This window comes from Pteropus vampyrus, unplaced genomic scaffold (assembly GCF_000151845.1).
Source record: "Pteropus vampyrus isolate Shadow unplaced genomic scaffold, Pvam_2.0 Scaffold322, whole genome shotgun sequence".
NCBI lineage: Eukaryota > Metazoa > Chordata > Mammalia > Chiroptera > Pteropodidae > Pteropus > Pteropus vampyrus.
Window position 1 is genome coordinate 832,624 of NW_011889103.1, and position 25,577 is coordinate 858,200.

Consider the following 25,577-nt stretch of genomic DNA (forward strand, 5'->3'; position numbering starts at 1 on the left):
TCTGAAGAATTGATCCTGAGTATCAGGAGGTATTAGGGCTACCTAATAAGGCACCCAGGTGACAGACCATCCAATTTTGGTGTTAAATGGACAAGCAGCAGCTATGGCCTGAGAAGAGCATGGTGAACAGGGACCTCAGGCATGGGATCTGAGTTACCCCACCAGGTAAACCACCAGGTAGATCAGTAGAAGTGCTAAGCAAAGGTGAGGGGAATCTAGAATGAGTAACAGAGGAAGGAGATGCTAGGCACTGGTTATAGGTATGTAGCTAGAAGCACTAGCAGGGGCCATAGTTTCTCTCACTAACCATCTTCTTATAAGTCTTTTCAGGAAAAAGACCAACCAGAATCCTGAAGGAGCTATTCCCAGATGAGGTGAACATATAATATGAAGTAAGTGCCTCCAAGAAGTGCCAGGGATGAACTGTAATGGATGCTGTGATATACAACCTGGATTCAACCTTTAGGACAGAGGCACACAGTCTCTCTGGAATGACCAGGAGCATTGCCTGCTAAGAGCTCCCTCCTTGAGGGCAGCCCATATCCAATGTGGCTGATATGAGGCACAAATTTCCAGCTTCAATGCCTCAATTTGGAACAACTCTAAAGGTCCATCCCAGCTTCTGAACCTCTACAGAATCAGCTGAGGCTTCTGTTGCAACCACATTGCAACTCAATTTCTTCCTCTTTCCATTCACGCTTTACTCACTCCCTTACAGATGTTTATCCCGATAATTACTTGCACACAAATCTTTATCTCAGGGTCTGTTTCCCAGGATCCCAACCTGTATCAGGAGCCATGTCTGTTTTGCTCACTGCTGTACTCCCAGCACCTAGCGTAGGCCTGTGCCATAGTAGGTGCTCAAGAAATATTGGTTGAATGAATAAATAAACTAGAAGGGAATGACCTGATCTTTGTGACAAAATTTCCCTAAATTACTGTAGTAGGATTCTTTACCTCCAACCCATCCTACCCACCACTGCCAATTAACACTTCTGAATCACCTCTTCTGTTCATGAACTCTCAGTGGCTCCCCACTGCCTGTAGACAATCCCTTTGGCCTGGCATTCAAGGCTTTAACGAGCTTATCCTGGTCTATCTGTCTGACCTCAGCTTTCAGCTCTCGTATATGTCACCCCAACAAGCTAATTAAACTGAGATGTTAGCCTTCCTCAGACTCAGCTATGGCTTCCTCTTTTCATGCATTTTCCTTCCTAGGAAATAGCTTATATCTTCCTAATCCCCCTTCTGAGTCTTTCCAAATCCTTTACATTCTTAATAGCAAGGAAGTAAAATTCAATGGTTAGAAACCAAGCATCTGGAGTTGGAGGGCCTGAGTTCAGATTTTGGCTCTGCCTCTTCTTCATTATGTCCCCTGGGGCAAGTTACTTATGTCTCTGTGCCTCGGTTTCTTTATATGTACAATGGGATTAATCATAGAATTTATTTGATAGGGAAATTGGGGGGCTTAAATGAGATAATCTGGAAAAACTGTTTAGAATAGCACCTGCTTGTTAATAAACACTGAATATTGGCTATCATCATCCTTTACAGTGGGGCCAACATATTTGGGTCAGATAGGAAATATTTCAGGGTTTGCAGGACACAGAGTCTCTGCTGGGACGACTCTGTTGCTATAGCATGAAAATGGGCATAATGTAATATGTAAATAAATGAGTGTGGCTGTGTTCCAATAAAACTTTGTTTAAAAAACCAATCAGCACTTCAGATTCAGCCTGCATGCCATCATCTGCCAATCTCTGCTTTAGGATTCCCCAAACTCCCAGGAGAGAGTGACTTCTTCCTACAACTCTGACTACTCTCAGCATCTCACCAGTGACAACCACAAAACAACACCTAATCACAAATCATTAGCCCCATGCCCTGCTTCAGGCTTACATTAGAAGGGAGAGAGAGGCATCATACATACTATGAGCACAGATGTTGTAGGTAGATAAACTGGGGTTCTTAGCTCCACCTATACACGGCGTGACCTGAGCAAATGATTTCACCCACAGAGTCTCAGTTTCCTCAACTGTAAAATGGAGATTGCAATAATTCTTGGGTCTGCCATGATGTGTTAAAGAGAAATGTCCAATCTGTGCTAAATCTATTATTTTTATTATTATTTCACATTTATGATCTTCCAGCTATTGTATTGCTTTTGTTGTTGTTACTCATGACAGTTCTGATAATGATACTGTTCTCTGGTTACATCATAGCTCCTGATACCAGAGGCCCTGGCATAGCCATCTTTATATCCCTCGAGGCCCTGAATACAGTTGACTGGCTGCCTGGCTGGAAGGCCAGAGCTGGGTATTTACTTACGACTGGGGGACCCCTCCGATCCCGAAGCCCACGAGGCCCCGGAGCACCAGGATCCAGCTGTACACAGGTGCGAAAGCACTAAGAATGCCATAGTACAGAGTCCAGAGCACGCTGACCTTCAGCCCCTGCAGAGAAGGAGACACCAGGTCACAGGGCTTCTCAGCACCTCCAGGTCACATGGCCCCCACACATGTTTAAAGTCACTAATAGGGTCATGTTGACGGGTAACCCACACAGCCAAGTGGATGCCAGGGGTTTTCTATATGGGTAGTGCCAATCCCTAGGGAGTATGTGGCAAAACTGTGGGGCATTGTCCCAATGATTGGCATTTAATAGTCAGGGCCCAGAGATATTAGATGTCTTTATTGGGTTGAAACTGCATCCTGCACCATCTCGAGTCGAACTTCTCACTTTGCAGTCACACAGCTGTAAACTCCGTTGATGATTATTTGCACCTAGATCTTCACTTTATTCTACATATAAACAGAATTTTTTTTTTTTTTTTTTTGGCTATAGTTTGAATATACTACACTTTTTAGGAAGGCAACTTCCAGGTAAATCAAAGGAAGACTGTGCTCTGTTTTATCTGGAAGTTTACAAAATTGTTCATCATTTTAGAAAACCGTGTTGTCAATGGCAATGCTGTATGTGGCATTTGAGTCACTGAGGGAACACTTCGGGATCTGCCTGCACTGACAGGTCTTCAGTGCATATCTATGAATAGACTCAACTGAATCTTATTCCAAATGTCAAATGTAAAGAAAAAAACACCAACAAGATTCAGTTAAATACAAGCTTCTTTATAATCAGGGGCAAATATTAATTCCTTCCTTTTATTATCTAGGCAGAGTTGTACATGAACATTTACAACATGAACATTTACAATTAATAAAATACGATTAAAAATAATCTTATTTTATTAATTATTTAAAAAATGTTCTTCCTCATATTACAGGCCATTATAGGTGATTTATTATTTCCATTATGTGAGTGGCTATTTCATCTTTGAAATTATTTCTGTATAATTAAGAAACATTATTAAACTTTTTAATAACTTTTTTAAATAAAGGGGACATTATGTTTGACAAGATTGAGAACTACGTGCCATAGTGTACATTCCTCAGAGATTGAGAACATTCTGGACGGGCGTCTCTCTGAAGCACTCCTCTCAGGTCTGGGGTTCAGTTTACACTCCAGCCTCCACGAGGGACACTTTAGCGGAAAAGTGTGAAGCATATGATTTAAAATCTTTAAAATCTTAACATCTTAAACTGAATTAAAAAGACTAGAGAGGAAAATTAAAGGTCTACCAGGTGATTTGGGGTCTTTTGGAAAATGATTTTAGATAGTAGAGAGAATGTTTTAAATAACTTTGAATCACCTTGCAAGAAAGTGATTTCTTTTTCATTTCAACCTTCAATCCTCTGATTATGTCTAAAAGGAGGGATCCATGTGGTGCTAGTCTGTCTCAAACACCTTTTTAAACTCTTATTAATCTCTTTTTAACAGGGAGAGCAGTGAGGCAACCATAACCAGCTAGAATTTAATAACATAGTTTTATTTTCACTGTATTTATCTTTGCAGATATTTCCTTAGGGCAATTGTTACTGATTTCCCATTTAAGACATTCTATAAAGTTTCTTTTCCAAAGAAAATTAATTTCATTTTTAAAAAAATTGATACAAAGAAAGATATTATGTACATAAAAGAACAGGTAGGACAAGAATTATTAAAGTAGGAAGCCCTGAATCTATTGAAATAATAATAAAGCAACATTTCTGCACCCTTAAACACATCACTATGAAATTGGTACCTAACACATATATACTTTAATTACTTTCTTTTGGCTTAAGCTAACTCAATAGAGATTTTCTTCCCTGGAACCCAAAGAGTCTTGAATGAGAAACAGGATATCATTAGCAACAGAGAAAATAAAAAGGAAAACCAGGAGAAGAGTAGACAGCAGACAAGAGGGCACCCAGACTGGGGCATGGGAGCTAAGTGTCCCTCCCAGGGCTGACTGGGAGTTACATCAACCCATTGAGGTCACCAGTGACCTCCATGACAGGCAGCACAGACAGGCACGCCAACCTGTCCTGTTGGATCACAGCAGATTACAGCTGGCTCTGAATTTGCCTGCTGATGCTGGGGCTTTCCAGCTGCCCAGAAAATGAGGACTCAGCAACCGTGTGTAAGTACTGTCATGGTTATTGCAAAGGCATGGGCACTGCCAGCAAGCCCTAGCTAAGCACTGGCCATGGACACTGCAGAAATGTCTTTGTGCTTCTCATTAAGTACACTTGTTATTCTACCCAATAACATCTGTTCTACCTTTTAGATTGTTAGCCCCTCCTTCTTTTCCTTTCTTTTTCCTTCCCTTCCCTTCCCTTTTCCTTCCTTTCTTCCCTCTCTCCCTTCCTTCCATATTTATTTATTGGGTATCCTCTGTATACCAGGCTCTAGAAATAGATACATAGACATTATGCATTCATTAATTTGCTCATTCAGTTATTCATTCAACAATAACCATGTCGTGAGTGCCTGCTGTATGCCAGACACTAGAGTACTGATACATATTATTCATTCAATATACACGTATCGAACATCTGCTGCGTGCCCCCACTATAGGTACTGATATATATCATTCATGCATTCACTCATTTGTTCACTATGCATGTTTTGAGCATCCGTTGCATCTGTTGTGTGTCAAGGTACTATTATTCATTCATTTATCCATTTGCTATGCATATATCGAATGCCTGCTGTTTGCTAGGCATTGGGCTTTGTTCTGGACTTCAGTAGGAAACATGACAACCAGAATCTCTGACTTCATGGACCTTTCATTCATATTTTTAATTACTGTCACATCATTATGCTGGATCCTCACAACGACCTTTGGAAAGAGTTTGTTATTTTCATTTTCCACTTTACAGTGATGTTTGAAGTAGTTGAGTGATTCGTTGAGGATCAACAGAGTCAAAACTGGAGCCAGGATTTTCACCCCCAAATGCTGTACTGTGCATGAGCCACTCCCTCCTCTAGGGCCTTTGACGTCTCCCCATTACCTCTAGTAGAGAACATACATGCACCATGCAGTGTAATGCAGCAAGAGCAGGTGGGCCTGGGTGAATGGAAGACAACTTGCCCTGTCTTGTCAGCCTTTACTCAGCTCTGGTCAAAAGTTACCATCACAGAATGTGGCTCCCAGGCTGCCAGACAGCCCCCTAAAAAAAACATAACTCTATTTTTACGCAAATCTGTCATTTTTGAAATGGAGGCAACTGATTCAAAATCTTACGAAGCATTGTATGGGATAAAGAAAACACATGTGTGGGCCATATTCAGTCCATGGCTCATTCGTTTGCAACCTGCAGCCTGGAAAGGCTTCCACCTCCTGCTCCAAGAAACTAAAAGTCTTACTACCACTTAGGCGCCAGGCTTGCCATCCCCAAGAGGAGCATGCCGATTTCATCATGAGCATGGCTCAGTCACCTGCAGGGCTATCTGGCTCTTAATCACCTTGGTATTCTCCAACCATGCTCAAATAGAAGGAGAATAGTCACAGGTCAAGGACATTTGAATCTATCTTCAAAAAATATAGTGCCTGCTAGTCACTTCCTTTTCCTCAATAGAGGTAACATGGACCTATAGACATTGAACTAGTGACCTGATTGTATTCTAAAATTATTTTTCTTTGCATCTCAACCAATAGCAGTAACCATTGATCGCGGGCTAACCATGCATCAGTAAATACTGTTTGAAGTATTATATACATTTTCTTATTTAATCCTTCCAACAGCCCTATGAGCTCCCTACTATTATGCACCCTATTTCACAGATGCAGAAACAGGCTCAGAGAGGTGAAGCAACTTGCCCAAGATTACCTCATTCGACAAGGGTCACTGGGATATGAACCTGGATGCATTTATCTCCATCCCTTCAAAGCCACACATCCACATCATTTACTTGGCCGCCATAGCCCCCTGACTGCAGCAACTTCTATAGGAATCAAAGTGGCCCACTGAGTCCCAACCCCATATATGATTTCCCTGCAAAGTCATGCAGTGGACGCCCTCACAGAAACCTCCCAGCTGGGCTGAGGCAGATCAAGGAGCTAAGAGGAGATTTTCAGCACTTGCTAAAACTCGCCAGCTGCCCCTTCGCCCGCTGTTCCTGGAGGAGTTCTCGGGAAGGTTTATAATTAGAGCCTGATCCATCTTCCCTGACATTGGGCCAGATGCCATGCAGGGGACGAGGGGGCCCTGAAATCTGGGGGTGCCTTCTCTCCTCTGCCTCTAGTCATGCTAGCTTTACCTTGGCTGTGGAATTTAGCTAGCTGGTCAGGAGAGCTGGAGGAACACACTAGGCAGCCCCTCAAGATTCATCTATTTGGGATGGATGGATGTCCTACTGATCAACTGAATTCTAAGGGATAATTCAATTATGTCTTCCTGCAGCCAAAGTCAGGGGGAAAATGTGAATTCTGGAGATGACACATCTGCATTTTAATACTGGCATTGCCAGTATTGGCACCATGAGTTTGGCAAATAATAGGAATAACAATGGACATCGATGAAATGCTTCCTCTGAGCCAAGAGCTCTCTGTTCAAGGACCCGTTTACTCCTCATAACAGCCCAATGGAAGATTATTATTATTCCATTTACAGATGAGGAAACTGAGGCACAGAGAGGTTGAATAACTTGCCCAAGCTCATGCAACTTATAAGTGAAGGAGCTGGGATTTGAATGTGAGCCGTCTGGCCTCAGAGCCTATGCTTTTCACAATGATGCTATGGACAAATGAAATATTTGTCCAAATGAGCCCCTCAGGCAAATACTGAAATGAAGGTTGAGGAGTTCCGGGTGATGGAGTAAGATGATGGAGAATGAACTCTTCACAGTACAGCAACTTGGCACTATCCGTACATTCCCTCTCAACACCTGGTCTCTCAGCCTTAACACCATTCACATTTTGGACCTGGTAATTCTTTGTGGTGGGGGGACTCTCCTGTGTCCTGTGGGATTTCAAGCAGACTCTCTGACCTCTGCTCACTAGATGTCAGTAGCACCCCTCCCCACAGTTGCAATGATCAAAAATACCTGCAGACATTGCTTAGCGTGGGGAGAGAGGGGAAAGCAAAATCCCTCTCCCCCTAAGAACCACTGTTCTAGAAGGTGCCAAAATGTGTTTAGAAGTCATAAGATTCAGTAAATGGCATTACTAAAAACTCATCTATGAATCTTTTTAAAATCTAAGCTTATAGCTTTCTTCTCTGAGGCCCATCATAAACACGAAGACTTCTATATTCTAGAGGGCTACCTCCTGGGAGCACTGTATGACTCACTGTCCTTGGTAAATATACTCTTCTAAGGGAAGTCAGGACTTTTCAGGTAAACAAAGAAGATTGATCAGTAAAGTCTTCTGACTCCTTGAATTCATGTTCCTGACATCCTCTACTGAAGGATTAGAACAGACCCAAGGGACAAAAACCCATTTGCCCTTTAGTTTAGGGAATTCAATAAATGGTAGTTATTAATATCAGCTACTATCTAATCCAACTTCCTTTAATATAAATAAGGAAACCAAGGTCCAAGATGGAGTAGTGACTTACTTTAGTCACCCAGTGGCAAATTCAGGCCCCAAATTAAGGTATTTTTACTCCTTTACCCCTAGATTCCTCACAGCTTCAGTATTCAGCAATTAGATAACAGAATTTGGGACACAGTAAAATTCCTCATTGCAGGTTCCTGCATTTGTGTGTGTGTGTGTGTGTGTGCGCGCACGCTCGCACACACACACTTGACTCAAGAACAAGTAAATAAAAAATGTTTTTAGCCAGAGACAGAGGAATGAGTTGTCCACCTCCATGCCCAGTCTGCTTAGGAAGAAGCCACGTTAAGACGTTAGAAGAGCTTTTTCCTTCCATTATTTTATAGACCTGAAGATTGATGTTAGGTCCAGCCTCAGACAGCCACAGGTTTACAGTTTATTTAACTGGTGCTCAGCTCCACCACAGAAATGGCTCGATTTTATTTTAAGAAATTCTTCTCTTCCCTCTTTCCTTCCTTCCTTCCTTCCTTCCTTCCTTCCTTCCTTCCTTCCTTCCTTCCTTCCTTCCTTCCTCACTCCCTTCCTTCCTCTTTCTAGCTCTCACTCTGGTCTTTTTTCCAACCAGAAAATCACTAAAGCAGTGACTCGCACCCTCCAGAAACAGGAAGTGGGTGGGAAAGTGGATTGGGGCAGAGTCTAGAACACTACCACCTGAAGGCCAGAGTAATCCAGCTTTTATTCTCTTTGGGAGACCTGGAGACATCTTTCCAACTAACCTCTCCAGCCCCTAAAACCAACCAAGATCCTCTCAGTTCCAATAGCTGCAGTTAGTTTCCCAGCCCTGCCGCTTCTGGCCCAGCCACAAGCCACTTCCCAGAGGTTTTATTCGTCAGTATCTCCCAGGTGTCCGCTAGCCCACGTGTTTACTGCCCAGTCACAGTAGGAGAGGAGCTGTAGCTGGAGTCTACTCCCTGTGCAGCACCGTTCAAACATTCATTCACTCACTGAGCCAACACATATTTTATTTATCGAGCACCTACAGATTCAAGCCACTAGTATCAGAGTTAAGACAAGGGTCTAGAATGAGGAAGAGTGAGATTGGCTCTGCGATCTATAAAATGTGTGGCCTTGGGCAAGTTGCTCACTCCCTGTGCCTCGGTTTCCTCTTCTGTAAAATCAGAGTGAAGATAGTACCTTCCTCATTGGTTGTCGTGGGGGTTAGCTAATGCACATATCATGCTTGGTATAGAGCCTGCCATGGAGGATCCTGTTTTATTTTCGGTCTGTGGCATGCCAGTTGTAACAGGCCTGGCTGTTATCCACCCAGCATCCATATATCCCTTCTTCCATCTTAAGAGAATTCTAAGTTTGTTTAGATATCTACCCCATTCTTAGTTCCAAGCCACTAATTGTCTAAGCCACTAATTGTCAAAGCGTAGTCCCCGGACCCGTAGCATCAGCGATACCTGAGGACTTGTTAGAAATGCTATTGTTGCAAGACTGGCTCACATGTGTCCTGTGGTTAGGCCTTGTGCACAATGATCCACACTCGTGACCTCAATTAACTCTCCAGTGTAGATTCTGTTATTTCTTCTTTACACATATGAGGAAATTGATGTTCGGAGAGGCCAATTCAATTGCCCAAGGTCACACAGCCAGGAGTGGCAGAATCAGGTTTGCATCCAGGTCCACATGACTTCAGAACCCAAGTTTGTAGCCACTACACCCCCCTGCCTCTGGAGAAACTGCAGGCTGATGAGGAGCGTCCAAGAAAGAGAAGAATAAAACAGTCAAGGAACGCGATAGCTCAGAATGCACACGACTGGAGTGGTGTTTTTTTCTGAGCAGGTGACATAACCAAGTAAACCTTATCTGGATCTATAGAGATCTTTCCTCCACTAAGGCCCGAGTTCATAATTTGTAGGACTGTAGCTTCACATGCTGAAAGAATCAAAGAGTCCAAGGGCAGGTTAGCAAAACAAGAGCAGCATAACATGCAAAGGGGACCATCAAAGCCATGATGTAACAAAGAGAACAAGAGCTCAATGCAATTCCAGATCAGTAAATTCTCCTCTTGTTTACAGATCCATCCCATGTCATCTCTTAGGCTGGGCTTCCCCAAAAGCAGACCCTGAAACAAGGATTCTAGTGCAAATAGTTTATTTAGGTGGTAACCCCGGAAGGGGCGGGGACAGCAGACAATTCAGGGTGCCTTAATGAACAGGTTCTCCTGGCGGTCTCAGAGCTCATTCCTGCTAGGATTGAGAGATGATCCACTTTAGGGCAAGAAAGCTGGTGTCTTTCTCTACCACCCGTGTCTGCCCTTAGCCTTGTGTAAATGGTGAGTGCCAAGGGAATCAGGTGGGGACCAACAGCACCTTCTGTACCGTGAAATGCACATGGTTGGGCCCCACTGGGAATGTGTGATTTCAAGAATCTACAGCAGCCTCAGAGCAGTCTTCTCACTGCACAGCAACGTAGCTCCTAAAGAGGCCTCCCAAGTGCCCAAGAATCACACATTTTGCTACTTGTCACCACCATCATGGAGATAACCCAGGGGACATGTGCTTAGAAGAGGTCGCCTTACTGTTTTCCTGCCGTACTGGTCTGAGATGTTTCCCCAGAGAGTGGAGCTGGACATCATGCCAACAAAGACCACCTGTGTGTGGAAAGACAGTTTCTGTTAGACAGTGACACGGAGCGTCGGAGTGTCGCAGAGAAAGAGAACAACAAATTGAACTTGTAACATCACAGTAATCGCAAGGTGCAAACACTATTCTGTGTGCTTCATGTTACTTTTTAAACCTCACAACAATCCTGTGGGGGTGGGTGCTACTATTCTCCTCATTTTACGGATGAGGAAACTGAGACTCAGAGAGGGGAGGACACTTGGCTGGCGTCACACATCTGTAAAGCTGCACATCTGTAAGTGGTACAGCCTAGGCTGGAATCAGGCAGCGTGGCTGCAGAGCTAGTATTTTACCAATTTCTCTCCATACCAAAGAAATGTCTTGCCCTGTTGCTAAGAAAATATCACAGGTTGCAAGGTAAAATTTGGAGAGTATAAAAAACAAGCAGGAGGTTGGGATGGGAGCTGTAAGCTGTTAGTAAGTGAAAGCATTCGTGGAGCATTCACTCTGTGCCAATCAAAGTCATTGTTACATTGTTAATCCTTGAACAGAGTGGATGAGGTTTGAATCATCATACCCATTTTATAGATGGGAAGCCTGAGGCTCAAAAGGGTTAAGAAATCTGCTCAGTATCTCAAAGAGGAGAGAATAGAGCCGGTCTTAAATCCAAGCAGGTTCACTAGAGCTTTCACCACTGCTCTAGCCTTTCCCGGGCACTCACCAAGTGCCGACACCATGCTGAATGCTCTATCCCCATGGCTTACCTAATGCTCACAGCAGCCCTACAAGGCAGGCACTATATTATCCCCAACTGCAGGTAAAGCAACTGAGTCCCAGAAAGGTTAAGGCACGGCCCAGTGCAGTCTGATCTCAAAAGGATTCTTCCAGGCAAGTCCTAAGGGCTACACAGATGAATTCCATGGGAAAAGCCAACATGGCTAATTTTAAAGGAATTAATTTCTAGGTCCTCAACTCCCATACGTACTCTTTCCTGGAAACAGGTTAGGGTGCTCCCCTGTCATTGTTCCACTCTCCCTTTCTCAACTGCCCCTCCCCCAGTCTCACCAGGCACCTCACGTAGCATTGCTTTGAAGTTAAACCCTCCAGAATGCCTCAAAAGGGACACCAATGACACTGTTAAAAATTCCTTTGCAACTCATCCGCATTCCAATTCTTTTCTATTTTTTAACCAAAATGAAGGAAAGCCTCATTGAGCAGTCAGCAAATTTGATCACTAAAAATAATGTTTCATAAGCGACTGATGTGGGCTCTTTGGCATATAAATTGGAAGTTGTTGGAAAAAAATCAAGTGGCATTACTTTATTGAGTGATTACAAACTTCAGTTCCTCCTAAACTCCTAAACTTTTTTTGTGTGAACAATGCTCTTCATAGTCATATTCATTCAGTAAAAGTGAAAAATAGGGATAGAATTGCTGCCGAAGCCTGTCTCAATTTAGCAATAAGTATTCAGCCAAGAATATGTGACGTAATTGAGAAATACTCCATACTACTCATTAAGGGTATATTCCAGATAAAAATTTACTTATGTTTAATAATTATATATCAAAATTAATTATCTCTGCTGTTTTGATCTATTGTATATTACTAAGAATTATGATATCTCAGTGCTGGAGAAAAATTTTAATACTATAGCTTTATGATCTCAGAAAATTAAAAATAATAATTTAGAATTTATATACTTTGTCACAAAAAATTATGACAGTGTGACAAATGAAATACTTTTAAGCATAGTAAAACATTACATTAGGATAAAATTACATGGAGAAATGGAATGGAAATACCAGTTTAAGAAGAAAACAAGACAATGCAAAACTTCCAAATTCTTCTGAAGAGCTTATTCATGTTATTTTTAAACAGATAATGGCGGCTATCAGGTAAACATTTCAATTCTGTTGGACACATTTAAAAAAACGATATGATAATTTCATTTAAATTTTTAATATTTCAATATATCAGAAATTATATAATCTGCAACCTATACTTTTAAAAATTTTAATGTCAATTTAAAAACTTGTGATAGTCCTAGGGGCTGCATAGTTCTTATACAATTCTTTTTTAGATTAGCAAGAACAAAAATGTTTGAAGATTACTGTCTTGGGGTAAGGTGTTGCCTTAGTCATGTGCTAAGCGATATCCTTGCATCCTGAAAGAGTTAAGCATCTTCCCAAACACGAATTTTCCCTATTCTCCCATCCCCAAGAGAGAGATTTAGGCACAGCAGAGCAGTAGTTCTATATTACAGTAATTACAGTAATATCACATAGTATTTCCTGTGACAGCAATGGCAGATCTGTCTTATCCTCATGTACATTGTGCAGTGAAAGCAATTCCTGCAGTACTCTAACTTTTCCACAGAAAACTTAGCCATAGAACTTCACAGCCCATGAGTCCAAACTTCATATCAGTAGTCCAGGGCAGGGGCTGGCAGCAGGGACTCTGAGTCCACCAGGCCTGGATCTCAGTTTGGCCTCTGCCTTTTATGGGCTATCTGAGCTTGGGCAATCATCACCCCTCTCTGAGCCTTAGTTTCTTTGTCTGCAGAAATGGGAGTAATATAATAATAGCACCTCTTTCATAGGGTGGAGAGGGTTAAAGAGGTAATGCACAGAGCCTGGCATAAGATAAGTGCTCAATAAATGGTGGTTGTTATGAACCAGTGACAAAAGACCAAAAAGGCCCTGCATTGCAAAAACACAGAATTGTGATTATTCTTTACTGGGCATCAGTGAAAATGAGGAATATAAGAAAGAAATCATTTACACGCCCCCATTATGTACTAAGCACTGTAGGGATTTTGTTGCCCATCTGCAGAAAACTGGGTGTTAACACCCCCACTTTGCAGATGATGAAATAAAGACCAAAAGTATGTCAATCAAGGTCACACATCTAGCAGGTGACTGAGCCACATTTATGCAGGTATACGTGCTTATGATGTTTCTCTCACTGAGCTTCACAACCTTATTGCTAATATCAGACTAGTCCTGGTTGCTGAAGGCACTCAGGTCATCCCAGAACAGTTGTCCATAGAAAACAGCATTCTGGGAAGCATTCCTAGTTAGCAATTACTCTACCACTAGCTAAGCCGTGTGATCCTTCATGAGTGATTTAACAACTCTGTGCTTCACTTTCCTCGGCTAATAATAGTACCTACCTCATAGGGTTGTGAGGATTAAAGAGCACAATGTACATTATGCATATGTTATATACAATGTATATAAAGCCATTTGCACAGTAAATGCTCAATAAATATTAGCTTTTGTGAGGATTATTATTATCCTCTTATCTGGCCTGGCATTCCTTCCCTTTTAGAAGGTTACTGCTGAACTCCCCCTAACAAAAATTGAAGGTTCTGCCTCACTCTTTATCAAGCCTTAATTCTAGGGAGCAGCAGCTCCCTACTATTTATTGAACATCTACTATGTGTCAGGCACTGTGTCATTTCCAGTCCTCAAATCACCCTTGCATGGGTGGTATTGGCATCTCCTTTTTGGAAGAGTAAGGCTTATAAGGTTTAAGTGATGTGCCTAGGTGGGTTCCAACTTTCCGGCAATTGAGCAAGATGTCTAGGGCTTCCGGGTAGTTGAATCCCTGCATGCAATAGAGTTGGCTGCCAATCATCCAGGATATATAAAGTAGGGAGAGGAGTAGAGGGAACTGAGGTCATGGTATTTCCATGCATGGTTACTTCTTTTCTGCTGAGCCTTTGGCAGCAGCAGAAGGAGGGGGATACCCCACAGACCACCCCAGTGGACCAGAACTGTACACAATGGGAGAGAGCCGCTGGCTGCCTACCGAGGTCAGCAATGCAACCTGCCAGCTGGGGAGCCGCCACTCACAGTGCAGCTGTGGCGCGAGGATGCTCAGGATCATCATTTCCATGGCATCGGCCATCTGCAGGGAGGAAGCAAACATCATGAGGCCAGGATGCTGACCCCTCGCCAAGTCTGTGACCTCAGAGAGAGCATGTACAAAATCCCTCTTCTACTACCTGCTGAGTGCCCTACCACACATCAACATACAGAAAGCTCTAGTAGTAAAACAATGAGGTGCCATGTGGAAACCGACAATTAGATATTAAACATTCTTGTGTGTGTGTGTGTGTGTGTGTGTGTGTGTGTGTGTGTGTGTGTGTGTGTATGTGTGTCTGTGTCTGTGTTTGTGTCTGTGTTTCTATGTTTAAAAAAACAGGGGCACTCCTGGAAGAAAGTAGGGAAACATCCTATTTCAAAAATCTGAGAAAAACATTTTTATAGAGGCAGAGCGACAATGATCTTTTCTCTTTAACTCAGTAAAAGACTAGTTTGTTTTGCTTTAGAGGTCATTGTTCATGTAGAATTATCACCATATTTAACAAGTGCAACTTTTTAATATATTAAAACATACTAAGAAGCCCCAATAATTAAACATCCTTTATGGGGCTAGATGTACACTATGATGGGACAGAAATGAGAGTCCAGAAGCAGATCCCTGTGGCCACAGAAATGTGATGAAAGATATAAGTGGCCTTTAAATTATTGAGGAAAATGATGTGGGGAAATCGAAGATCCATTTGGAAAAATATTTAGTTAGGTCATCATCGGACACCACTCGCAAAAATCAATTTCAGTTGTATTAAAGTTCTAGATGAGTTATTCACTATAGATAGATGAGGAAATTTTAATAAGGGACCATGAGCCTCTTGAAACAGAGGGCTCATTTTTCTGTGCATATTTTTCCAGGATGAGCTCCACAGATGACATCATAATTTCAAAGTAGCCCTGAGCCCCAAAAGACTGAGAACCATTTAATTAGCCAGAATCTTCAACTCCTCCATGAGGGTAATCTCCAACACACCCAACTTCCCCTAAGCACAGATCTTCATTATCACCAGGGTCAGTCACTCGGCATAAACTTTGTGGATTCAAGCAAAGGCTCTATGTGGAAAGAACTACGTCCTTCCTTGTAGATCACGGAAACCCAGCTGAGCAGCATAAAGGTTTCTTGGAGACTGAATGTGAGGTCAGTACCCCCAGAAATACTTGCCCAAGCCAAGCCTGTGAGAACAGACAGCTTCCATTGAAATTTTCCAAACCCAATGGCTTCCACCGCATCTTCCACCATGAAAGTATCTGGGAAAGAGAAAGGGGGAAGGGAGGAAAGATCAGTGCATTTTGCAGTCGTCCTAATGTGGGGATGTCTGGAGGGTCCCCAGCCAAGCTCCTTAAAGGCAGCACACATTTATCTTAGAAAAACATGCCAGCAAGTGCAAAAAGATACCTTGTTATGAAATCGACTGCGACATTGTTTATAAGAGGGAAAACTGAAAAACCCAGAATATCAATCAACAGAGGGTTGGTTATATAAATGATTGCATACATAATAATTATAAATTGTTATGTATCCACATTATGAAGGATGACTCAACTGATAAAAAGAATGTGCCATGTAGAAACATGCACACAATATATTGTTAATTCATTTTTAAAAACAAAGCAAGATGGATGGCAAAACATTTAGTATGGTTCTTTTCTTGGAGATGTATGCATGTGTGTATATAAGTATATGTATATGTGACTATGTATAGGATATATACAAAACTTCCCATTATAGTTTTTTTTTTTTCTTATCTTTGGAGGGAAGGAGGGAGAAATCATATGAGACTTTCACTTTTACGATTTATTCCATAGTCGGAAAAAAATATTTCGTAAAAGTGGATTTCCACATATGTGTGTGTACCACACAGGGGAAGTGAGATCGAATGTCCAAAAACTGTTAACAAGGTCATCTCTGAGGACAGTACTCGCTTTCCTCTGAACAGTTCTGTCATGTCTGAATGCTTTCCAAATAAGCATATGTTATTTGTACGCTCAGAAAAAAAGGATATAATTTATAAGCTAATAAGTGTTTTTGAAAAGCACTAAAAGACTAAATGTAATGTGGTATGCTGGATTCTGTCCTGCAACAGCATGCTGCAAAAACTAGTGAGATTTGAATAAAGTATGGGGTTTAGTATAAAGTATTTCTTAGTTGTGACACAGGTGCCTTGGTTAGGTAAGATAATTACATGAGGGGAAGCAGCATGAAGGGTATATGGGAACTCTCGGTGGTATCTTTGCAACTTCTCTGTAAATCTAAAATGATTCCAAAATAAAAAGTTAATTTAAAAAAATAAAAAATAATAAAGGAGCATGCTGTGGGATGTTGTAGGCTGCTTCTGAGGATAAGCCCCTGCTGGAAATTATCATCTTTTTGGAATTTTAATCATGGATCTTTTACAACAATCGTAATTTTCTCCAGAAGTGTGGGTTGGTATTTATCACATCAGCAGGTTCTGGTTTCGCCCAGCAAAAATATTGAGGAGAAAGCAGAGTGAGCCTTATAACATCATCAGTAATATGAACAGTAATGATATAATGGTGCACAATTCAGTGCGTACCATGTGCCAGGCACTGCACTAAAGCTTGGTGTACAGTATCTCATTAAGTCTGTATTGCAATTATTAGTTAAGGCCCACTCATAGCCCCATTTACAGAGGAGGAAATGGACTTTCCCAGTGTCACACAGCTGACACGCTGTAGTACTGGGAGTTGCACCCAGACCATCCTAACTGTAAAGCCACCGCTCCTAACCACTGCCTCCCCTCTCCCCAGCCATTGCCTCCTTAGCTCTGCCAGCAACAGGCCTTGAGATCAGGCCATTAATTCTCTCTCATGTTGGGAATCTGAGAACTCTCAGGAATGCATGGAACGTTTTCACTCATCAGCATCATGTGATGGGACCAGGTCCCAACAGTACTATCTAAGGTCTCTTGTTTGACTAGTTCTGCTCATAGGCAGCACAAGGTCATGAATAAGAATGTGGACTCTGAGGTCAGATGACCTAGGCATAAATCCAGCTTGGACGAATGACCCTGGGCAAGATACTTAACCTTTCTGAGCTTCAGTTTCCTCTTCTGCAAAAGAGGGAAGATGATCGTTAACAGTCCCAGTTAGAAATGTTATGAAGATTAAATGGGTAATATGTGTAAAATGCTTAGAACAGTGCCTGGCACAGAGTAAATCTTCAGCCAATGTCAGCTGATATTGTCATCACTATTGTCATCATCACCATCATCATCACCACCACCACCATCACCATCATCACTGTCATAATCATAACCATCATCACCACCATCATCATCACTATCATTATCATCACCATTACTATCACCACCACCATCATCATCACCACATCATCGTTACACTATTCATAATCGCCGCCACCACCACCATCACCGTCGTCACCGTTATCATCATCATCATCAGTCATCATCATAGTTGTTGCTGCTGTCCTCCGCCAAGTGTTATGCAATGAGGCTCACTGGCAGGGATTATGATGTAACCTTGCCTGCTGAAGTAAGCCATGTAGGTCCAGTTCACACTTCCAGTGTCACCCCAGGCCCTCTGGGCCCTCCTACCTGCCCCTTCACTAGATCCCTCTGAAAGTGCCAGCTGGGGAGACAACCCCGGCATCTCAGAGCCCTTGACTGTGGCCTGGGGCTGATACCGAACTCCAGAGCCCCCTCACCGTCAGTGGGATTGGCAAACTCCTTGGGCACAGCTGCCCCATCGTCTAGCTCGACGGCCTCTAAGCCTGCGCGGACCCCTTCAATCTGGACCTCATGCTCTCCCGAAGCTGCGTCGTCCTCTGACCTTGCACTCTCGCCCGTACGACGAAATTTCACCACCCTAGAGGACAGAGGAAATCTGGTCATGAAGGCTACAACCCTCCCCTCAACAGCTTTTCTGCATAGCTCTTGTGCCCAAGACAGGTGAAAAGCTTTCTTTTCATGGTCAAGATTGTTGAATGGGTAGAAGGCTGGCATTTATATTGAGTTGCATTGTATGTGGCAGCCCTGACACACAACTCTCATTTCAAGAGAGTTGAAATGTCCGAGCTGCCACATGCAGGTGTACAGGTTGGGCACCACACAACTCCAGGGGGACCAGATTCACATGGGAATGAGGATATCTTCATTCTAGACTTGAATATTGTTCGGAAGCATATATGTGTCAGAATTTAGACTAATCTCTTCAGAAAAGAGATACTTTGGTCACCTAAAAGTTACATTATGCCCACAAAATTTGCTCACATGGCATTTTTTCAAGCAGATACCAAAATTTTTAAATGAGAGAATTCACATAAAAAGCATAAAAAGCAAGATTTCTGATCTCTCTTAAAAAGTAGAGTATCTGGCCATTTGGGGCCCACATTCCTCTAAGAGAACAGTATGGCTAGATCTGGGCAGTGTGGCCCCTGTAGATGGGACATTTCAACTCTGCAATCCACTGAGTTAAGAGGTGGTGTGAAATAGGTTCTGGGAAGGGACTCTCTGTCCCCAAGAGTTAACCCCAAAATAAAAAACATAAACTGTCTCCAAAGGTATTCACAGAAGATAAAAACATAGAGATTAAAAAAAAAAAAGGAAGGTCATGAACATTTATGTGCATTATCACTTTATTTTCAGGGATGAGGGGAAGGTTGTTGGATCACCCTTAACTCTGAGGGTAACATTGCAGAATGATCATGTGGCTTGATAATCTTCTTCGAATACTGCTTTTATAACATCCTTTCCTCCAGGATTGTCCAGGGCTCTGTACTTCCTTCTGTGATTAATAGCAACCACTGCAATCTTTTTGGAAGGTGATCTGTGATATCTTTCAAAATTTTAAATGCTCTGTGCTCCCATCTAGAATTCTCATGCTGGTAATTCACTGCAGAGATAGATACAGTAGGCGATGATATAGATTGTTAGTTTACCATGTGTTAAGTATAGTGTTTGTGTTTTCTAGCGACTACCTTATTTAACCTTTACTTTCACTACCTGCATGGTCCAGATAAGGACACCGAAGCACAGAGGGACTGGGAGCTTGTCCAAGGTCACACAGTGGTTGTCTAAGCCAGACTTTGGCAAAGCCACCTGACTTCAGAGTCCCCACCCCCAGCCACCCTGCTGTATTCTCCTCTGGTGCTAGCACGCTATTTGCAGCTTTGCATGTAATAATTATTAACAAAATGTGGTAAGTATTAACAAAACTAGAAACAATCATCAGGAGATGAGTAATTAAATAGATTATGACACATCCACTTAAGAAAATGTTTTTTAAAATTGTGATCTGTATCACAATAGCCAAAGATGGAAACAATCCAAGTGTCCATCAATGGATGAATGGATAAACAAAGTGTGTTCTACACATATAATGGAATATTATTTTGCCTTAAGAAGGAAGGAATTCTGTGCTACAAGATGGATGAACTTCGAAGACATTATGGTTGTGAAATAAGTCTAACACAAAAGGAAAATTATTGTCCACCTATATGGGAGTACCAAGAATAGTCAAATTCACAGAGATAGAAAGTAGAGGCTGAGGGGAGTGGGAAATAGGGAGTGTTTAATAGTACAGAGTTTCAGCTGGGGTAGATGAAAAAATTCTGGAGATGAATGGTGGTGATCGTTGCACAATGTTGTGAATGTATTTAATGTCACTAACTGTACACTTAAAATTGTCAAAATGGTAAATTTTTTTATATTGTGTATATTTTACCACAATAAACACACACACACACACACACACACACACACACACACACACACACTATACACGTCGATCTGTAAGGGCCCACAGGAAAAGATTGTTGGGCTCATTATTAAATATACTGGAACATGATCCCATAACTTAGGTCCTCACTCCTAAGACTTAAGTGTGGTCAACAAGGGGCCCAGCATCCCCGGGGCTTATTAGAAATGCAGTCTTAGGCCTAACCCAGACCTATTGAATCATTTCGACCAGGTCCCCAGGAAATTTGTGTGCACGTTAAAGTCTGAGAAGCACTGCTGTAGAGTATTTACGCTTCTACAGTACTAGACGGTCTGGAAGGATACGTAAGAGCTAAAGACTGGTTGTTCCTGGGGAAGAACACTGGACGGAAACAAGGAGTTTTGAGGGACGGCATTCTTTTTATTTTATTTTATTTTGGACCCTTCTGTAATGTTAGCAATTTTTAACCTGGGCATTTATACTTAAATAAATATGTTACCACTGGGGTGATGTTAAATCTGGTGTCACCCCGTGGCTCGGGGGCAGGGTAGTGGTGATGTCCCCAGTTCTTCCCCGCTGATGCAGCAAAGAATTACAGGTCAGTGAGATTCAGAAGAAGTAAGATTTATTGAAAATATATTTTAGAAGGAGATGGGCTATGCTAAGGAAGACTGCAGCCCTGTGGAATTTGGAAGGTGAAAGATAAAAAAGACAGAGTAAGCTCCAAGGGAGGAGTGGATTTTCAGTGAAGAGGGCTGTAACAAGGCAAAAGTGGTAAAGTGTGTGTATATATGGGCTGTGATGGGAAATCCTAGATGATCCGGATGTGAGGTTACCTTGACTGCCAGTTGGCTGCTATATAACACTTCGCCTACTGCGCATGTGCTTACCCAGAATTCCGTCTGTTATAATTAGATTCGTGAACTTCTGGACATAGGAACGGTATTATAATGATGATATAATGAGGCTGAGGTTGTGGGCAAGTTAGTGTAGTACATTCTGTGCTTGCATTTTGTGGCTGGATTAGCCAGCAGCTTTTTTGGCCTTTGTGCTCAGGATTTGGGGTAATTTATAATCCTAAAGGGGGTGGTGTTTCTGGGAGGTCCTTAAGGAAGGACTTCAAGGGTGGTTTCTATGGTTACAGAGCTAGGCCTTTGCTCCTGTCGCTCCTGTCTGTCTAACTACCTAACAAATATACATAACAATAGCGACTATTTACAAAGCTCTCGTTGAGCAGGTAGCATCTGCTAAGCATGTGACGGATGCTTTCATCTGTGAAATAGGGACAATGACAGGGTTGCTGGACCATCTTGAAGATTAACTGGGCTTGATGAATTGGAAATTGTGAGCATTGAGTAAATATTAGCTTCCCTCCAACCTGGCCTCACTCAGGTCACCTTTCTACCTTGAGTATGGAGTACACTGACCTTTGTGAAATATGACTTTGAGAAAGTGGCTTAGCTCCCTGCAGTTTTAAACCAGAATCTGTTCACCTTCCCTCTCTGGCAAACCACTAGAAGCCAGGGCACCTTTATTTTATGAACACTTGTTTTAAGATATAAAAGAGAGACCTTTGACATTAAATTAGACTCAGAAAGCCAGGCTACATTTTGAATCGGTTGGGTTCCTAAAAGTATTTATCAACTACACAAGCCACGATTTTCCAAGGGGAAAAAAAAAATGAAACATGAAAGAAAAAGAAAATAGCAGTGGCATATGTTAAATATATGAGGGCTTCAAAACAGGCTGGCTCACAATTTCTTGGCATTTGTGGTGTATAGATAGCATATAATTCACTAAAATAGCAGGAACATTTATTTTACATAATTTTGCTATTCAAAGAAGAGCTTGAGGAAATAGCTGTCAACTTAAAGATCTTGTTTGTACCATCATTTAATTCACCTCGTGCCTTAAGTTAGGGTCTGAGCTTCGATTAGGGTATTTTAGATAAGGAAGTTTTCTTCTCTTTTCATCTGAGCTTCTGGACATTTCTCCCCTGAGTTCATGAATCTATCAGACTGAAGAGGAAGCTTAAATCTGATTGTGATTATCTAAGAGTGGCTGTTTAAGCAGTCTGCCATAGGGCAGGCCCAACTCTGGCACACAAACTGACCTGGGTTTGAATCCTGTGCTCACACCATTCAGTAGCTGTGTGACCCTGGGTAGGTTACTTTACCTCTCTGAGTCTCATTTTCCTCCCTAGTAGAATGGAAATGGTAATTCTTTTCTCACAGGGTTGCCATAGAGATTAAAGGAGTCAATAGAGAGAGAGCTTCATGCAGATCCGACACAATCATTCAGTATTTCAACAAGTGTTTATTAAATGCTGACTACATGCAAAGTTCTGGGACACAAAGGGAGACAAAATCAATGCGGTCTCTGCCCTCATGAAGTGGATACTCTAATTGGAGAGATGGTTAATACACAAGTAACCAAAGAGATCTTTATACATTTGTAAGTGGATGGATCTTGAGAAGGAAACAAAAAGGTGCCAAGGTAAAGAACAATTGCAGGGAGGAGCAGTCAGGAAAGACCTCCTGCGGAGGTGAAGGTCAAGAGGACAAAGTAGAGTAATACACAGATGGGAGGAGAATAGAGAAGAGCTAGCGCAAAGGCCCAGAGGTAGGACCAAGGAGAGACAGGCTGGATCGTGCAGAGCTCTGGAGATCACAGGATATTTCTTGTTATCCTGAGACTAGTGGGATGCCATTTAAAGGTTTCAAGTAGGGTGAGAGGGTGGAAGATGATCAGAGTTGAGTTTTGAGACACTCAGGCACATTTTTCTACAAAAAGAAGAATAGATTGTGGAGAGCATTTTAAAGTATAGATTTTATAATTATTTAGGTGTGGCAAGGCTAAAAGATCAGGTGACAGATACCATTGAAAAGATATATTCTGTTATACTCACAGATCCTGAGAGGAGGGGACTTGCCACACCTCGGGGGCTATACGAGGAAGCACCAGGGTCAGTCAGGAGGCAGAGGGAGTGAGGGGAAAATGTGGACAAGAGTCCTTACTGTGGTTACACGAGCTGAGGATTGACTAGTTTAAATCATTTCAAGCTCTGGGGCATAGGGGCTATCTCCAGTTGCCAGGTACTTGGACCTAGGTGGTCCAGGCAGGTGGATGGATAGTGGCTCCTGGTTGGTTAGTTTGTATATGAAAGGTACACTGGCAGGCAATTCATTTACTTGTTAACCTTGGGAAGAACAGTCCCTCCAAGGGCAACAAGGCCCCAAGATGTCAAGACATAAGAATACAGAAAATCAAAGGTATATTAACACAGAAAGATGGCAAAAGAGGAAGTAGGAAAAAAGGGAAGAGGTTGTATGGTCAGTTGGGTAAGATGTGATGGTGGTCTGGGCTAGAGGGTTTACGGTGAGGATTAGGGAGGCGGAAGCTTTTATTATTTCTGCCCCCTGACTCATCCAATCAATAGAAAAAGACATCTTCACAAAGAAGCCCATCTGCAAGGCTAACCAGCAAAGGGCCAAGTTATAACAAGTGTCCACATGTTTGGGGAACTCAGACAACCAGCACTCTTCAACTTTGTCTCAGGTACTCATCTTTGTCACATTGGCGTTTCTTTGGAATCTGAAACCTATTGACAAATGAGGTCAGAGGCTGGGGACCTGGAGCGGCAGAAACTGCAAAGGTCACTGAAAATGAACTTGCTTTGTCTCCTTCAAGACAAGTCCTGAGCACTCCCTATCTGTATGATTTGAGAAGAGTCTTCTCAGGGTCTGGACCTCCACCTTCAAATATTTGAAGTTCTAGCATATGAAAGAAGGTGCTTGTTCAACTTGGATTCTGAAAACAGAGCTTGAACTTCCGGGTATAAAGAAGAGGGAAGCAGATTTCAACTCAATATAAGGAGCCTTCTCAGGCAGAGAAGTCCAGACATGAAAAAGGCTGCTTTAGGAGGCAGTGGGCTGCCCTTCACAGAGATGGTCTAGAAAAAGCAGGGATCCATGTGAGTGGACTCAGGAGTAATGATATTTAATATGCAGCCATACCCAACAGGTGAGGGGCAAGCCTAAGTGCTATATCTACTTACTATTATGTAATCCCTTCAACAATCCTAGGAAAGAGGTGTCATTAATTTCCCCAGTTTATATGCAAGTAAACTAAGGCTCTGAGAGGTTACATTAATTGGCCCAGGTCCCCTGGATAATATGTAGTGTACTAGGTCCCTGGCCTGAGTAGTTCCAGAATCCATGATTTTAACCAATCAACTGATGCTTCTCTAACTGAGGCCAAGAACACTCCAACGGAACTAATTAAAATGCTTATTCCGAGCCATTCTCCAAACCTAAGGCTTTTACATTTCTGCAGAGTAGGGCCCAGGAATTTGAATTTTCATAAGATATTGATGGTGGCCCCAGACATTTAAAAGTTACCACTTGATGCCTTTCTGCCAGAATTAAGAAGCTGAGTGCAAGGGGTTGGATGTAACAGCTTTTAAGGTCTCTTCCATTCCTGATCTAGGAGTCTATAGGTAATGGAAATTTTATTCTCTATGTATGTTTCTTACTTGTATTTTCCTGCCATTCCCATTGACCTGAATAGCATCGAGCTTCTTCCCTGAATAGTAGACCACTAGCTCATATTCTGGACAGAAGGTAATGATCACAAATAAATAATAGTTAACATTCATCAAGCCCTAACCATATGCTAGTAGGTCTGTTAAGCACTCATGAGCCTTTTGCCCTATGAAGTGGATGCTATTGCTAGCCCCATTTTATAGACAATAAAACTGAGGCCTAGAGAAGAAAAGTAACTTGCCCAAGGTTACCTTCCAAGTTCACAGGAAAGTTAAGATTTGAATCCAGGTCTGCTTGAGTAGAGAGACCATGCAGGTAATCATTCTGCGACATAGCCTCAGGGGAGTGGTGGTGGGGTAGGTAACTTCTGACTGGGGAAGCAGAAGACCTGTGCTACAACCTCCTAGGTAGTTTATCTCTAAAACTTATTTATTCACTCAGTCATTCAACAAACATGCAATGAAGTCCTTTTATGTGTCAGACCAAATTCTTGCCCTCCTGGAGTTTATAGTCTCTTGCCAAAGGTATACTGCGATTGAAGGAAGAGGCACTATTTGCTGGCAGAGCACGTACCAGGGTCCTGACGTGACTAAAGTCAGAGAAGTGAGGTTTAAATAGATCCAAAGATGCTCTAGAAATAGAGTGAGTAGTTTATTGCCTAAACCAGAACATTTTAAATCAGTGGTTCTCAATGGGAAGTGATTTAGTCTCCCAGGGGACATTGGGAATGTCCAGAGACAGTTTTAATTGTCACAACTCACGGAGAAGGAAATGAGGTGGTTATGAGATCTTGTGCATACAGGCCAGGGATGGATGATGCAAAATATCCTATAATGCATAGAACAATCTCTCACAACGAAGTATTATCTGGTCTAAAATGTGAATAGTGTCAAGGTTAAGATTTCATACAACCCAGTATTAAAGAGAGAAAGAGATGCTATTAAT

General features: G+C 42.1%; 1 protein-coding gene across 1 annotated transcript in view; it reads right to left on the bottom strand.

Annotated features, from left to right (window-relative positions):
• The window catches only part of SVOP (SV2 related protein), a 62,687-nt gene extending 37,722 nt beyond the window's left edge, over window positions 1-24,965 (bottom strand). The window contains exons 1-8 of the mRNA XM_011377833.1: window positions 24,884-24,965; window positions 24,623-24,699; window positions 24,489-24,502; window positions 18,077-18,237; window positions 15,554-15,639; window positions 14,324-14,422; window positions 10,467-10,538; window positions 2,329-2,453 (exon numbers count right to left, since the gene is read on the bottom strand). Coding sequence (XP_011376135.1) covers window positions 2,329-2,453; window positions 10,467-10,538; window positions 14,324-14,422; window positions 15,554-15,639; window positions 18,077-18,237; window positions 24,489-24,502; window positions 24,623-24,699; window positions 24,884-24,965 — 716 coding nt within the window. The remainder of the gene's footprint in view (window positions 1-2,328; window positions 2,454-10,466; window positions 10,539-14,323; window positions 14,423-15,553; window positions 15,640-18,076; window positions 18,238-24,488; window positions 24,503-24,622; window positions 24,700-24,883) is intronic.
• Window positions 24,966-25,577: the final 612 nt, after the last annotated feature.